General features: G+C 36.5%; 1 protein-coding gene across 5 annotated transcripts in view; it reads left to right on the top strand.

Moving 5' to 3' along the window:
• Positions 1 to 14,705, top strand: part of LOC118161925 (dynein heavy chain 5, axonemal-like) — a 147,846-nt gene that overhangs the window by 53,536 nt on the left and 79,605 nt on the right. For 4 of the 5 annotated variants that reach the window (XM_035317702.1, XM_035317700.1, XM_035317701.1 and 1 more), the window contains 7 exons: positions 639 to 811; positions 3,247 to 3,425; positions 7,320 to 7,507; positions 8,704 to 8,898; positions 11,060 to 11,194; positions 12,247 to 12,436; positions 14,075 to 14,292. In XM_035317702.1, the coding sequence (XP_035173593.1) occupies positions 639 to 811; positions 3,247 to 3,425; positions 7,320 to 7,507; positions 8,704 to 8,898; positions 11,060 to 11,194; positions 12,247 to 12,436; positions 14,075 to 14,292 (1,278 nt within the window). The remainder of the gene's footprint in view (positions 1 to 638; positions 812 to 3,246; positions 3,426 to 7,319; positions 7,508 to 8,703; positions 8,899 to 11,059; positions 11,195 to 12,246; positions 12,437 to 14,074; positions 14,293 to 14,705) is intronic. The other variant, XM_035317703.1, reaches the window with a different exon arrangement.

The following is a 14,705-nucleotide window of genomic DNA, read 5'->3' as shown; positions in this document are numbered from 1 at the left end:
TTTTTTTTTTTTTTTTTTTTTTTTTTTTTTTTTTTGGTGTGTGTGTGTGTGTGTGATTAAGAGAAAGTACAGGGAAGTGGTTGGGAAACCATAATCTCTCCTTCCCCATGAAGTATATCTACAATGCCAATAACCACATGTTTGTAAGAGAACAATGGTTTTGAGACCATGTGTCAAATATAATGAATCAAGATCTATTAATCTACTACAGTTCTAAACATGTGGCAACTTCATACGGAAGAATACATCCACCTAAAGAATTACATAGACGTGTAGAATGCATTCCACCTTTGTCTAACATTTAATATTTCCATGAGTAGTGGCATCATGCAGTGTAATCAATATTATTGCTTAGCTTTTTATGAAGCTTACCATCCCTGTTCTTCAATGTCTTTCTACAACAAAATCCACAATTTCTGTACACAATTCAGAGCAAAATCAAAGTGAAGATTAAAAAGGATCAGACAAAGTCATACAGGTTTGAAAAGAATACTGGATTTCTTGAATCCTGACTAATTTTATGCTCATTCTTTGATCTCTTGAATGTATGCGCAGCAGACTTTTCTTCTGTAGGGAGAACAGAATTTAAGATGAATTTGTTATACTGTTTCTTTGTTAATATTTGTCTTCCATTGTAGGTCCGTATGAATGTTAAATCTCCATCTGATTTTGAATGGCAAAAACAGTCTCGATTTTATTTTCTCGAAGACTTGGATAAATGTGTTATCCAAATCACTGATGTAGAGTTCACCTACTGCAATGAATACTTAGGGTGTACGGACAGACTTGTTATAACTCCTTTAACTGACAGGTAACTATAAAAAGATGGCAGTATATAGTACTTGAAGCAAAGACTTATTTTCTTTAACTTCCATGAGAGTCAGAATTCTTTGCTTTGCAGTATAGTGCTACAAATTGATGCCGAACAGCAGAGGCCAGTGCCTTTATATTCATTTAGAGAAAACAGGCACTCCATGGAGGGACCCTGACTTTTCTTTGAATATTTGTTTGGGCTGTGTATGCTGCGGTATGTATTGAAAACTTACTTGTGCTCAAGGTGATCATAGTTGAATGTCATACACTGCATCCCCTAAGCAAAGTGGATCTACAGAACAGTATGTTGCTGCTTTCAGTAAGCTAATAGTTTCATTTGAATTTGGGAAATAATTCATTTGAAGTCACTCTAGAGCTAAAAAACAGTAACTCAGGACATTGCCTTGAATAACTAGTACAAGTATGGTTTAAAGCATGGTCTGTGGACTGCAAACAGAAAAACAAACAAAAAATGCGGAACAAACAAAACAAACAAACAAAACCCACAAGTTTGGAACACAAAATTTAAGAACTTTTTATTGCTGGAGAGTTATGCAGCACAGTACAAACTCCTTTATATGCATATTTTCCTGAAGTACTTGGTAGTGCTTCACCTAGGCAAGAGGCAGTTGAATTTGTGATGTCAAAACTTGTTAAGTGTGAATAGGAGTGTCAAAGTACTGTGCATGTTCAGTCGCATGTTGTGTGAAGAATGGCTGCGGACTGTTGAATTAATGCTGGAATTATCTTTGCACTCTCTGCATTAAAATATTTTATTTACTAGTGAAATTTCAGACTTTTGCTAATTTCTGAACCAAAATTATGCCCAGTGAGCTATTTAGAGAGCCAAAGCCCTGTGCTTGGATACCTAGCTTTTAATAGGTAACACACATCTGCCAAATTCTATGTAATGTACCTTATTATTCCTATGCTAGATAGAGATCTGTTTGCAGCAGTAAACATGCACTTGATTAGTGGGTATGGCAGCACCACCATGGAGACAATATTTTTGTGCACCAAGACAGACAGTATCAAGAAAATGCAGTCATTCAAAATTTGTTCACAGAATCAAAATGCAGCTTAATTCACTAGGGATTGGTTCTAGGTGCAACGTCACATAGACTGAAAACTAATGCAGGATGGCATTTTTGAAGAAAATGAGTCTTTTGCATGAGCTTAAGCTGTAAGAATAGCAAAATAAACTCCACAGGTATCTGTTCTTGGCCAAACCTACAATATCCAAGCAGAGCTGCAGACATTGGTGGCTATCTACTGTCATGTATTGAAAGAGTGTTTGAAGCAGGGATATTTTTTAGTGTTGTTATGTACCTAAATAGTATTGTGTGAGAACAGAGTTTATTCCCCTTATAGGCTTTTCCTTTTTAATACTTTAATGCTGCCATATGGACTTGTATGAGCCTCTGACAATTTTCAAATAATAGTATTTGTGTTTTCCGTTAATCATCTTGGAGCTGAGTGCTGTTTGGCTAATGACCTTGTGGTCAGAAAGATTCCTGAAGCACATAAGAAATACACCACATTAAGATGGTGGGACTGAAATCGAATGCTCCTAAGCATCATGCCAGACAGATACAGACCATGTCATGGCAGTTAAAATAAAAAGAAATGCAAGTGCTATTTTCTTTCTTAAGACTTTTACCATGTATGGATTTTGTCCTTAATTCAGTTTCAGTGACAGAACTGTTAGGAACTGTTTCAGTGTTAACTGAGAGCCTGTTACTGATTACGGTGTAATAAGGCAGTAAAGCATTATTACTGCCAGTGTTAGAATGAGCACTGTATTACTTTATGGGAAGTTATACTAGACATTGCCATTTGTTTCTTTTTCAGTGCTCATTTTCTCTCCCCAGACATATCATAAAGCTATTGAGGTTTGACAGGGTTAAAATTGTTGGACATGGGCTTGCTGGGATTTTGGAGCATTATACGTTAGAACAGTAGCCTTCTTTCCCCCTTCAGTCTCCAAGCCATCTGGGGAGGCTGTGACCTAACTCTGGGGATGTCAACTCAGTTCTTACCACAAGGAAGAACAAGTATTTCTTCCCCCCTGCCCCAGTTCTATGTAATACAAATGCTGTGGTTACATTAAGGGACCTTAAAGTAATTAATAGCAGAAAAGGATTGATCACAGAATCATAGAATCTTTTGGGCTGGAAGGGACCTTAAAGACCACCCAGTTCCAACCCCCCTGCCATGGGCAGGGACACCTCCCATAAGACTAGGTTGCCCAAAGCCCCATCCAGTCTGGCCTTGAGCACCTCCAGGGATGGGGCATCCACAGTGCCTCACCACCCTCTGAGTGAAGAATTTCTTCCTAACATCTCATCTAAATCTCCCCTCTTTTAGTTTTAAACCACTCTCCTTGTCTTATCATTGTCTGTCCTAGTAAAAAGCTGCTTGTTCTGTCTCCAGGTGTTACATCACTCTGGCACAGGCCCTGGGCATGAGTATGGGTGGTGCACCTGCAGGGCCTGCAGGGACAGGGAAAACAGAGACAACTAAAGACATGGGAAAATGCTTGGGAAAGTATGTTGTTGTTTTCAATTGTTCAGACCAAATGGACTACAGAGGATTGGGCCGTATCTATAAAGGTAAGAAATAATTGGGTTTGTTCATTTTACAGTCATCAGGTTTTGTCTCTTCATTAGTTATTTAGGGAGATTTTCTTCCCTGTTTTCTCACATCTCAGATCCATGCTTATCAACTTTTCCTGAAGTTTGATTGTTTCTCTTTCTCTCTCTTTTTTTTTTCCCCCATGCTTTCCATTTTTTGTTTGGTTGGTTATGTTTTATCTTCTTGGAGGCTGTTTCATATTTCTGTCCTTGTTTCCTGTTTCCTTTTCATTTTTTCTACTGTTTTTATTTATACCACTATCCCAGCCATAAGTGAGAGAGTAAATTAAGAGAGTAGTATTAAGTAAAACTAGAAATCCAGAGTTCAATGACATTGTACAAATCTGGGAAACACGTGCAAAGTAGTGTACTGTCTTATTTCAAACTCTAGAATTTTTCTAAAATCAGGAAAATAAGACAGTGGTCAAACTCTGATAACTTTTCATGATAAACAGAGCTCTGAAGCCAGTTTTGCAAGCAGTGGTCAGATGATCCAATGTCTGTGAACTCTATTATGTCTGTTTTCTTGTATATAGCTACAATGGCTTATATGGACTTGCAGATCCCAGAATGTAACCATTTTCTGTAAGAGTTGGGCTTTTAAACTGAACGCAAGGTATCAAAAAAATAATTTTCACTGTTGTGACACTTTCTGAACATTAAAAATATAACCTGGAGATCATTTCTACTTTTAATTAACAAATGATCAAAGCTGGCCAAGACGTTAATAGAATAAACTGTTGTATCTGACTTTATATTTAAAAGCTTAAGAGTATCCAGTTAAGCTTTTCTAGTGATGGTAGAAAGCCAGAAAGCTTAAGATGATTTTATATTTAATTTTGAAAAGATTTTCCATCTTTCTATCCAGTCTCCTTTGTGGTTTTACTGGGTTTGTGTATGGCTGAGTTTGATCAAGAAGACCTGTAGTACTTATTTAGAAGAGCTGGGTTAAAAACAGGGCTAGGGCTAATTTCTCTAGATTTCATTGTTCTTCTTCCTAATCCTTTTCCTAATCCTCATTAACTTGTTAATTTTCTTTAATGGATGTATTAGAAAGAGGAAAATGGGAACAAGTAGAACAGAGAAAGAAGGAAAAGAAAAAACAAATTTGCCAAATATTTCTGATAACGGCTTTGAAGTTTTTGTCTGTCTATTTATGCATTCCGCTGAATGCCCTACTTCTCAGTAATTGAACGTTCAAGACATTAGCACTATTTATAAGAATGTGAGCATTAATAAAAAAGAAATATTTCCATTCTTGCTTTGTTTGCCTCGGCCAGCCTCCATCCCCTATTCCTCTGAACCATGATCCATAACAGAAGAGATGCATGGAGCTTTGAAAAGGTGCTGGTATTTCTTAGTCTCTCTCTCTCTCTCTCTCTTAAACAGTCAAGAAGACACTCCTACAGAAAGAGACGATAAAGTGCTCCCTGTTAGAGCAACCATATCATTTCCATATCGAGAATCTGTGGTAGCACAGCTGCTATTGGGAAGTTGCAGATGGTAGAGAGCTAGTGACCATCCTTAGCCATTTTAAGAGTCTATTCCCTGGTTCTGAGCTGGTCCCATAACGAGTCCACTCTTCTTACAGAAGTTCTGCTATGCCACAGGAATGAAGTGTTTCATCAGGATTTTCATTTTAAGCATTAGATAGCCTTTTAATTAATCTTAAGGTTCAATTTTGATCATTTTACGTGAATACAGGCATTCCCTGCCTCGAGTAAGGCTGAAGCTGGCTCCTGTGGTACTCTGACGAGCAGTGGGAGCAGTAAACAGTTTTCACAGTATCCTATTAAGTCATTCTGGGATGTGGGTTAAAGTTTCCTAGATTTCCTGATGACTTCTGTGCTGAACATATTATTGCAGTCCTTACCAGAGGTAAATACTATGTATTTGACCAAGGCCAGATCATTGCATATCAAAAGAGAAAATAGTCCCCTAGAGGTCAGGAGCTATGTAAAGCTGCTCATTTATATAATAACAAACAAATGCAGGAACATTTCTCAGCTACAGACTGAACTACCTGTGTGTAGGAATACTTTTCAGTCAAGGTCACAAGTTTCAGCTTTTAGTTGGGTGTCTTTTGTGAGTGAGAATAAAGCAGGATTGCATACAGCCTTTTCCCTTTTCCCTTTTCCCTTTATGCACAATATTGCAATACACAACAAAATTAAATTGTCTCTAAGCTGTTATACAGCTAACAGTTTGCTTGCTGTGCCTTAGCTTGTATGTGTGTGGTGGTATGTTTATGTGTGTATGTCCTCTTTCTTTCTTTTTGTCTGTCTGTCTTTCTGTCTTCACTGCCAGAGGGAAATAATTTTGCAAGAACTGAATTAATTCAGAACTGTGGGATATTGACCTTGCCTGAGAGTCAGGTTTCCCAATGCCATGCAGCAGGTGGCATTACAGAACAAGTGATGTTCTTCCTTCCCCAAGGAAAAATTGCTTGGCTAGAACTGAAATCATCCTTTAGAGAAAGCAATTTCAAAAAATACATTTGCTATACAGGTAATAAGTGTAGGAGATATTATGATATGGAACTGAGTCTCTTTGTTAAAGAATGTTCAGCTTTAGGGCTTTTCCTTGCTATATCCTTAAGAGTAGATATTGCTGTTTATTAAATCAAGTAGCAAATTTTATTTATTTATTTATTTATTTATTTATTTATTTATTTATTTATTCCCAGTCTGGGTCCTAATAGCCATGCAGTATATGTAACAAAAGGAACCAGATGCATTTGAAAAAACTTTGCAAAAAGTTTTTTGCAAGGGAGCAGCAAGACTAGGGCAGCTCCGTGATAAAAATTCTGTATTGGGGTTCATCTCAATCAAAAATGAAAATGAGCAGCAGGCCCAGTAAGACAGTTGAAAGTTTTGTGCAATGTTACATTTGATTTATTTTACGGTACTTATATATTTAGAGCTGTCTTCAAATGTCTTAAGCCAAACTAAGCTCCACTAGGCCAGTGGGATGAATTAAGCACCTCTGAATATTTGTTTGCAGCACCAGTTAATGTCTCCTTCCAGGTGTCACCTTGCTGGACCCAGGCAATAGAAACACTAGTCAGCTATGGGCTTTGAGAAAGATTGCAATTATTGCATAGACTCACTAGCTTTTGTCTCTCGTGGAGTGGATGTGGAAGTGCAGGGTGTTACACAGCTTTCCCATTACCTCTCAGATAAGTTGCTACTGTTGACTCTCCCATTTCAATCCTTCAAACATGACACCGAAGAAGGAGTGTTTGACCCTCCAGAAGACATTAGTTTCATGATGTTTATGGTACTAATATCTGTCTAGAACTCCATGGCCTGTTACAAATGATAGTTGTATGAATTCAGATTCCTCTCTCTTGAACAGCAGAATGCTATTCTCCAACTATTTTTAACCCATGAATTAACTGCTATAAAAAGATACAATGGTGCTTGCACAGCTGTATTGATTTTTGAATTTGATCCCATGCTTTGCATTAGGTAGGTGTCTCCTGAGCTTGTCTTTGACAATTTCACTCCCTGCATTGATGAATTTCCATGCTATATATGTGTTTTTGATGGTAGGTACTATATACAATATTACTGAATGATTTCCACCTTATGGTTACTTCAGAAGGGTAGGATTCTTTGACAAGAATTGTATGTATATTTCTTACAAGGGATAATTATTTTTCTTAGTGTTTCTAATGCACATCCTAATTTATTTTGAGTTTTTACTCCTTATTTTACTCTGTGTTTATACTATTTTTCTCCGGTTATGTTATATAGAATCTGATATATATATATATATAATGCTAAATACATAATTTATATATATATAAATTATTCTTGTTTGATCTGACACACTGTGTTTAACCAAATATTTTCCTTATTGCCTTTTTAGGTTTAGCCCAGTCAGGTGCATGGGGTTGCTTTGATGAATTTAACCGCATTGAACTTCCAGTTTTATCAGTAGCTGCTCAGCAGATATATATTGTACTTCAGTGTAAGAAAAATAAGAAACCTCAGTTCATTTTCACTGATGGTGATGTAGTTGACATGGACAGAGAATTTGGCATATTTCTGACTATGGTATGTATGTGTGTAAATAGTACCACTATGGACAATCTTTCCCATTTCATTGCCTGTAGAAATATCCTTGTTCAAATCGTTGGAACTGTCTGTTAGAGAATAGTGAATAGAATTTCAACAATATTTGGCCAAATGATAATGATATTTTCTCTTGCCTATATTTTAATCTGGAACTTAGGACTTGATGTATGCAGTCTTCATTAACTACATATATTATTTTTGTGTTCAGTATTTCACATGTTGAGATTAAATCCAACCATCTCATATATTTAGTCAAAGTCTGTCAAAATGAAACAGTAGCAGTTGACTATTGGAAGGCCTACTGTAGGTGTTCTGGTCAGTATTTTACCACCTGGGAAGAATTTTTGACCTCAGTCCTTCTGTATGACAGGATGAAGGAAGTCACCTTCACTCTGGTTCACTGACCTCCCAGAGATTTAGCTTTAGTGTCTGTGGACTGTTTCTGTCAGTGAAGAAGGCAAAGAAGCAGGAAAGTGTAAGAATATGCTAAAAGCATCTTTGTATCTCCTCCTCCTTAGCTGTAGGCTACCCATGCAAAACTCAAAACTGAAATATTTGTCTTTACTGTAAGGTTTCCTGTCTTTGAAAAGCTGTTAATGTTGTTACTCTAATTTGTAAAAAAAGGACAAATTAACTAGTAGTGTACCGATGTCAGTGAAAATGCAGTGTAAAAACAGCTGGAAGAGTTTAAGAAGCTATCACTGCATAACCAGAGACTACTGTTGTCACAACTGACCCATGTGGTAGTCATATGAGTGACTTAGACATCTTCAGTGAAAGGTCAGATTGATTAATTTAAATTAAATGCAGTAGTGGTTTGTACTGCTTGACTGACTTTGGACTGGAGTTATTGCTCACAAGGGGCAATAACCTTCAGCACTGGAACACTATCAAGACCCTGAGGAACTAATTGTTTTAAAACAGCTCCAACAAGATCTGTAAGTGGTTATCTGTTTGTATCTATGTGTCTTGGGCATCTCAAAATATCACGTGTAATACCACATACTTCATGAACTGCAGTATTTGGACAACTTAGTAGTGATGAATAATTGTGATGCTCTTTAGTTAATCCAGTGGATGTGCTCCTGTGTTTGCCAAATAATTATCAGAAAATATAAACCTTCCTATCCTGCTATCATTAAGTAATATTTTATTTTACTTTTTGCATTTTTCAGAACCCGGGCTATGCAGGACGACAGGAACTTCCAGAAAATCTGAAGATTCAATTTCGCACAGTTGCTATGATGGTGCCTGACCGTGGCATTATTATGCGAGTCAAGCTGGCAAGTGCTGGTTTCCGAGACAACCAAATCCTTAGTCAAAAATTTTACACGCTCTACAAACTCTGTGAAGAGCAGTTATCTAAACAGGTAAAATAAATATTTGTTCAACCACATGCTGTCACTAGAAGGGTATGTAGAGAATATACTTTCATAAGATATATAATTATTTTGACACTTGGGAACCTAGTCATTTTTAGGGTTTTCAGTTTCAAGTTCCAGCAATAGAATTTGAAATCATAATGTTATTTTTATTTTTCAAACTAATTTGTACAGTAAAGGAAGTTTAAAATTAATTCTTAATTTTAAAATACAACACAGATAATGGTGAAGATATGAGCAACAGTGTGCAGAGCTCTACAGAACTTTGTAGAGGTCAAGTTTTTCAGTCTCATTACCGTAAGAAGACTAGATATATTGGAGAGTCAGTGTAAGAATTGTAAATAACTGAAGAGTGCCTAGAAAGCACTGTCCTACTGAGTGCTGACAGACCTATTAGAATTAAATTTCACCAGTGACATGAAGGGCAACAAGAAAGGCTCTACAGGTACATCAGTGATCAAAGGAGGACTAGGGAAAATGTGGGCCCTCTACAGAAGGAAATAGGAGACCTGCTCACATTGGGTATGGAGAAGGTGGGTACTTAATGACTTTTTTGCCTCAGTCTTCACTGGCAAGAGCTCTAGCCATGTAACCCAGGCCCCAGAAGGCAAAGGCAGGGACTGGAAGAATGATGAACCACCCACTGCAGGAGATGATCAGGTTTGAGACCATCTAAGGAACCTAAATGTGTGCAAGTCTGTGGGACCTGATGAGGTACATCCGTGTGTAGCTGCTAAGCCACTGCCCATCATATTTGAGAAGCTGTGACAGTCCGGTGAAGATCCCACTGACTGGAAAAGGGGAAACATAACCCCCATTTATAAGAAGGAAAAAAAAGGAAGACCCAGGGAGGTACAGGCCAGTCAGTCTCACTTCTGTGCCTGGCAAGACCATGGAACAGATCCTCCTGGAAATTCTGCTAAGGCACAGGCACTATTTTCCATTGAAATTTCTTCTGTTACTAATTTTGACCATTGTCTCTTGTCCTTATTCTCTGCTGGACTCATTCCAATGTCAGTGATAGCTGACTAACATGGAGAAAAAAACTAAAAGATCACTAAGACTTGTAATTTATCAAATGATACCAGACTTCATCGTAAACATGTAATCTGCCTTCCAAACTTCACTGGAATTTATTAAACCTTTTTTGTCTTAATGTTGCCATATGCAAATAAGATTCTTGGCAGTATCTGGATGAATATTCACATCTAAGTTTGTAAACTGGTAACAACTTGGCACCTGCTGAAATCATAGAAAATGAGGCTGGACAGAGCCATGAGGGATCATCCATATACCTGCCTGGAGGAAAAATCAATTCTTAGCTAAATAATTTGCTGTAAATGTTTATGACTTTCCTTAACATTTTGCTTTGACAGTTGCCTGAGCTTTCCCAGGCAGCCTGTTCCAAAGTTTGATTTTCTTTATGGTCATAATGTTTTCCCTGAAGTTGACTGAAGAATTACCCATGCTGTAACTAAATAAATTGCTTCTCTTCCTTTCTATTCCTTCTGCCTTCCTCTTTGCAGGATTTTTTTGCATGTCAAGGACTTACTGTAACTCATCCTCCATTTTTACCCTTTCTACTTCTAAAGCCAACTTTGTTTTACTTCTTCCTGTTATAGCGTGTTTTCTAGTTAGCAGATATCTTTATTTTCCAGATTCTCTTCAGTAAGGTTCATCTTCAGGTATGGAATCCAACCTTTGGCATAGTATGAAAGTGCCAACCACAATGGAAAGGTCTTTTCAACTGTCCTACTCTTTTAGTAATCAATCCTTGTACCATATGTGAAGATAGTAACAGTGATCATGTAACAGAGGGTAGTCCGAAGATGTGTGCTTTACTGTTTGTGCATCTGGCATATTACAAATTTATGAAAATGATAGAAACAGCAGCTTTGTTACAGGTGACTTGTAAAAGTGGTAGTCTACCACCAAAAGGATGACATGGCAGTCATGGACTTACAACACTGGAAAATATTTTCAGGATATGATAGCAACAGAACTGGGGCTCCAGTTGAAAAGAGCTATGAAATTCCTTATATTTAAAAGTTCAATAGCCTAGTCATTTCTTTAGATAACATCAACTCTTTCTTGATCTTAAAGTCCTTAATTGTTGTGGTACCAATTGTGCTTATGTATTTATTTTGAGGTTCACTATGACTTTGGACTAAGAAATATCCTGTCAGTTTTAAGAACGCTCGGAGCAGTGAAAAGATCTAATCCCAAAGAACCAGAGAAGACTGTCGTGATGAGAGTTCTGCGGGACATGAACCTCTCCAAATTGGTATTGTAACAGTGGTAACTTTTCCAAAAGAGTGCTTTATTTGCATTTGTAAAGTGTATTTATTATGCACTTTGAAAAGCTCTTTTTCTTCAGTAGTTGGATACATTCCTTTGCATTTTTTTTTACTGCAGTTTTAAATTTTTATCAGAATATGGTTATGGTGAAAGCACTATTTATTTCTGAAAGAAATTAAAATATATCAGAAACATTAAGTGAGAAAATAGGATAAAATAGTCAGAAATACCATTAGATCCTAGAGGACATAACCTGGTCCTCTAGTTACGTTTTATTTTTTCTTCTTTCTGCCCCATCTAAGGAGAGCAAGGAAGAATACATTGTGTTAGCTTTTAATAGTGTCATTGAAGATCCTTCTTAATCCAGAATTTAAAGATACTTCTTAATTCAGAATTTCATTTTAAACATTTCTTGAGAGTCTGTTGCCTTTTTGAACACCATAAGAATTGCAGTGAGTGAGGTAACTGGTAGCAGCTAACACCAACTTGTATAGCATAATCTTTTTTGCTATTACTATTTAAAGTATTTGTCTGTTGCTTTCTATTGCTGTAATTGAAAGGTTATAGCATATCTAGAATTTATGTATTTACACTGGCAGCCAGTTTTGTGATGGAACCAATTGCTTTGCTTCTTATGTTAATCTATTCAGCACATCGGTACATGCATTCAAACCTATAGGCATGCTTCAGTGATTTACAGAAGGAAAAAGATCATAAAAAAATCCAAGGGAAAGTACAATTTGAATAAATCTTGCTGACTTGTGTAACAAATGGAGAAATGTGTGAGTTTGTATTGATACAAACTCTATTATAAAGTTAACATTTTTATAAGCTTTAAGTATTTAATTTAGAAATTGCTACTTGTGATTGCAAAGTATGAAATTCACATAATAAAACTGACTCATAATATTTGCATTGGAAAAGATACAGTTTTATACTGCCGTCATTTAAATGACATATTCTTAAAGATTGTTTACAGCTGTAATAATAATTTCAATGAATAAATAGTGTATTTCCTCCCTACTTTATCCCTGACAGGTGGATGAAGATGAACCTTTATTTATGAGTCTCATTAATGACCTATTCCCTGGAATTACTCTGGATAAAGCTGGGTATCCTGAACTACAGTCAGCCATTCAGAAACAGACAGAGAAAGCAGGGCTTATTCATCATCCACCGTGGATTCTTAAACTCATTCAGCTGTATGAAACTCAACGAGTCCGACATGGTTAGCATGCAAGATGAGGTTTTGAGACTGCATAAAAGCAATAAAGTTTTTTATATTATCTGCTACAGAGTGCAGATTATTTCCCCCCCAAAAAATGTCTTTTGAAATTGAACAGATGTCATTGTTAAAGCTTATGTGGATATCTTGATAGGAAACTGTTAGGATTCTTTTTTGATCTGCAATGCACACATAGTGAAATTTTAGCTTTGTTGTATTACATTTTTATGGGTAATACGAGGGTAGCCTTCAGAATGATTGAAATTTCTATAGAGTAAGTTAAATGTAGTGTGTATGTTCCAATATAGAGACAGAAGAATTTGTTTAGTATTCTGAAAACAACTGTTGCCCTTAGAGTTCAGTCATGAAGCTTATGGTTAATGTTATTCTGAAATTGTGATGCTGAGGGGATTACAAAAATAATCTCCAAAATCTTTAATTTAATAGATTCTATCAAGCATGCACTATAATTCCAAGTGTTGTTTGTGTTCAAATCTGGCCATTTCAACCAAGGAGAAACGCTCCACCTGCTTGAGCAGGGGGGCTGGACAAGATGGCCTCCATAGATTCCTTCTAACATCAAGCATTCTATGCTTCCATTAGAATACATTTTTGTTGTCCACAAAAAAGGGTAATGAGTAAAGTTTACCCTGTCCTAGGAAGGATACCAAAAACAGTAGTACAAGCAGAGTTACAATTCATAGCTGGATGAAAAAAAAATGCCCTCTCTTTGAAATGCTCTCCTCCTCTTCCCAAGACTCTAACAACCTAGGACTTTTAATCTGTGAGGGAGAAAATATAAAGGGAATTTAACTAAATTAACATTCAGCTCACTTTAGAGAAAACACCAGGCAGTCTGCATTGTACCAGATTAGGTTTATAACTTGGGTTTTGATTGTTTGTTCCATAATTCTGTTGAAGAGGTTTCCAAAACCAAATAAGGATAGTGTTGTCCAGTTGCCACTAGGGTTAACGGGAGTTGTTACCTAGCTCCCCTCCATGACTTTGAAAGTTTTATCGCCTTTTGTACAAACACTGGGCCTCTTGAATAGTTTATTTAGAAAATACTACTAAAGAGTATCAATTGTAGACTCCATTTGTTGTTGAAGATGTGGCTTATTTTCCTCAGGCATTATGTGTATACACTGATGAAATTAAAAGTGTAGTTACTGCTGACTTTTTATTTTAAAAAATGTATTAAAATGTCAGCACAGATGGATGCAGGTGCATATTTTTGTTTCATTTGCTTCAGAAAGATATGCTTAGTTTTGTATATCATAGGAAACTACTCTTTCTCATTAAACACATTTAGAAATTACTGTTTTTGTTTACCATCAGTTGTGTCAATGTCACTGTATGTGAACATCAAACATCAGTTGTGTTTTCCAATTAGAAAAAGGAACAGAACTGCCTGAGGGAGGATACAGACCCACATAGGCTTGCCTGCCATAATAGTCAGGCATTTTTAGAGGCATTTTAATAATATTTAAATTCCATTTCAGTCAACACAGAGTAAGTGGAGTGAGAAACATCTTTTTTTGTATTGGCTTTTGATTTTTTTAAAAAAGGGATCACTGATGCAAAGGATCATTAAAGGGTAGCATGAGATTTCATTTTAAACCACATTTGTATTGTTTTAAGGTATGATGACTCTAGGTCCAACTGGTGCAGGAAAGACAAAATGCATTAATATTTTGATGAAAGCAATGACAGATTGTGGTGCACCTCATAAAGAGATGAGAATGAACCCAAAGGCAATCACAGCTTCCCAGATGTTTGGTACCCTTGATGTTGCTACAAATGACTGGACAGATGGCATTTTCTCTACATTATGGAGAAAAACTTTAAAAGCAAAGAAGGTAATGGATATTCTATTATGATAGTTAATAAGGGCATTTAATACTGTTTCTATAAGGTCTCATTATCTGTCGTTTATGTGAACGAGTACAGTTATAAAATCAAATGGGAAAATGCAGTGCTAGTTTTGCACTCGGTCTAAATAGCTGTCTGTACCCAAAAGTCAAAATTGCGTGTATATGCCTGAGAGCACAAGGCTTCCCAAACACTAGGGGTTCCAGAAATAAAGTGGAAAAGAATTTTGCTTCTTTCTGTAAGCAGGTAGTCCTACCGTTCAAATGCAAAAAAAAAAGGCCTCTTCATGTTTTGACAAGAAAAGGTAATCTTCTGTCTGTTTTTATGTCATTGCCACTCTATTTCACTTATATGAAAATGGAAGAGGCTCTGGTAAGAAATCAATATAGGTATTTCCCAA

The sequence above is a fragment of the Oxyura jamaicensis genome, chromosome 2 (genome assembly GCF_011077185.1).
Source record: "Oxyura jamaicensis isolate SHBP4307 breed ruddy duck chromosome 2, BPBGC_Ojam_1.0, whole genome shotgun sequence".
Taxonomy (NCBI): domain Eukaryota; kingdom Metazoa; phylum Chordata; class Aves; order Anseriformes; family Anatidae; genus Oxyura; species Oxyura jamaicensis.
Note: the sequence above shows the minus strand (reverse complement) of the source record. Positions and strands in the feature narration are given on the sequence as shown.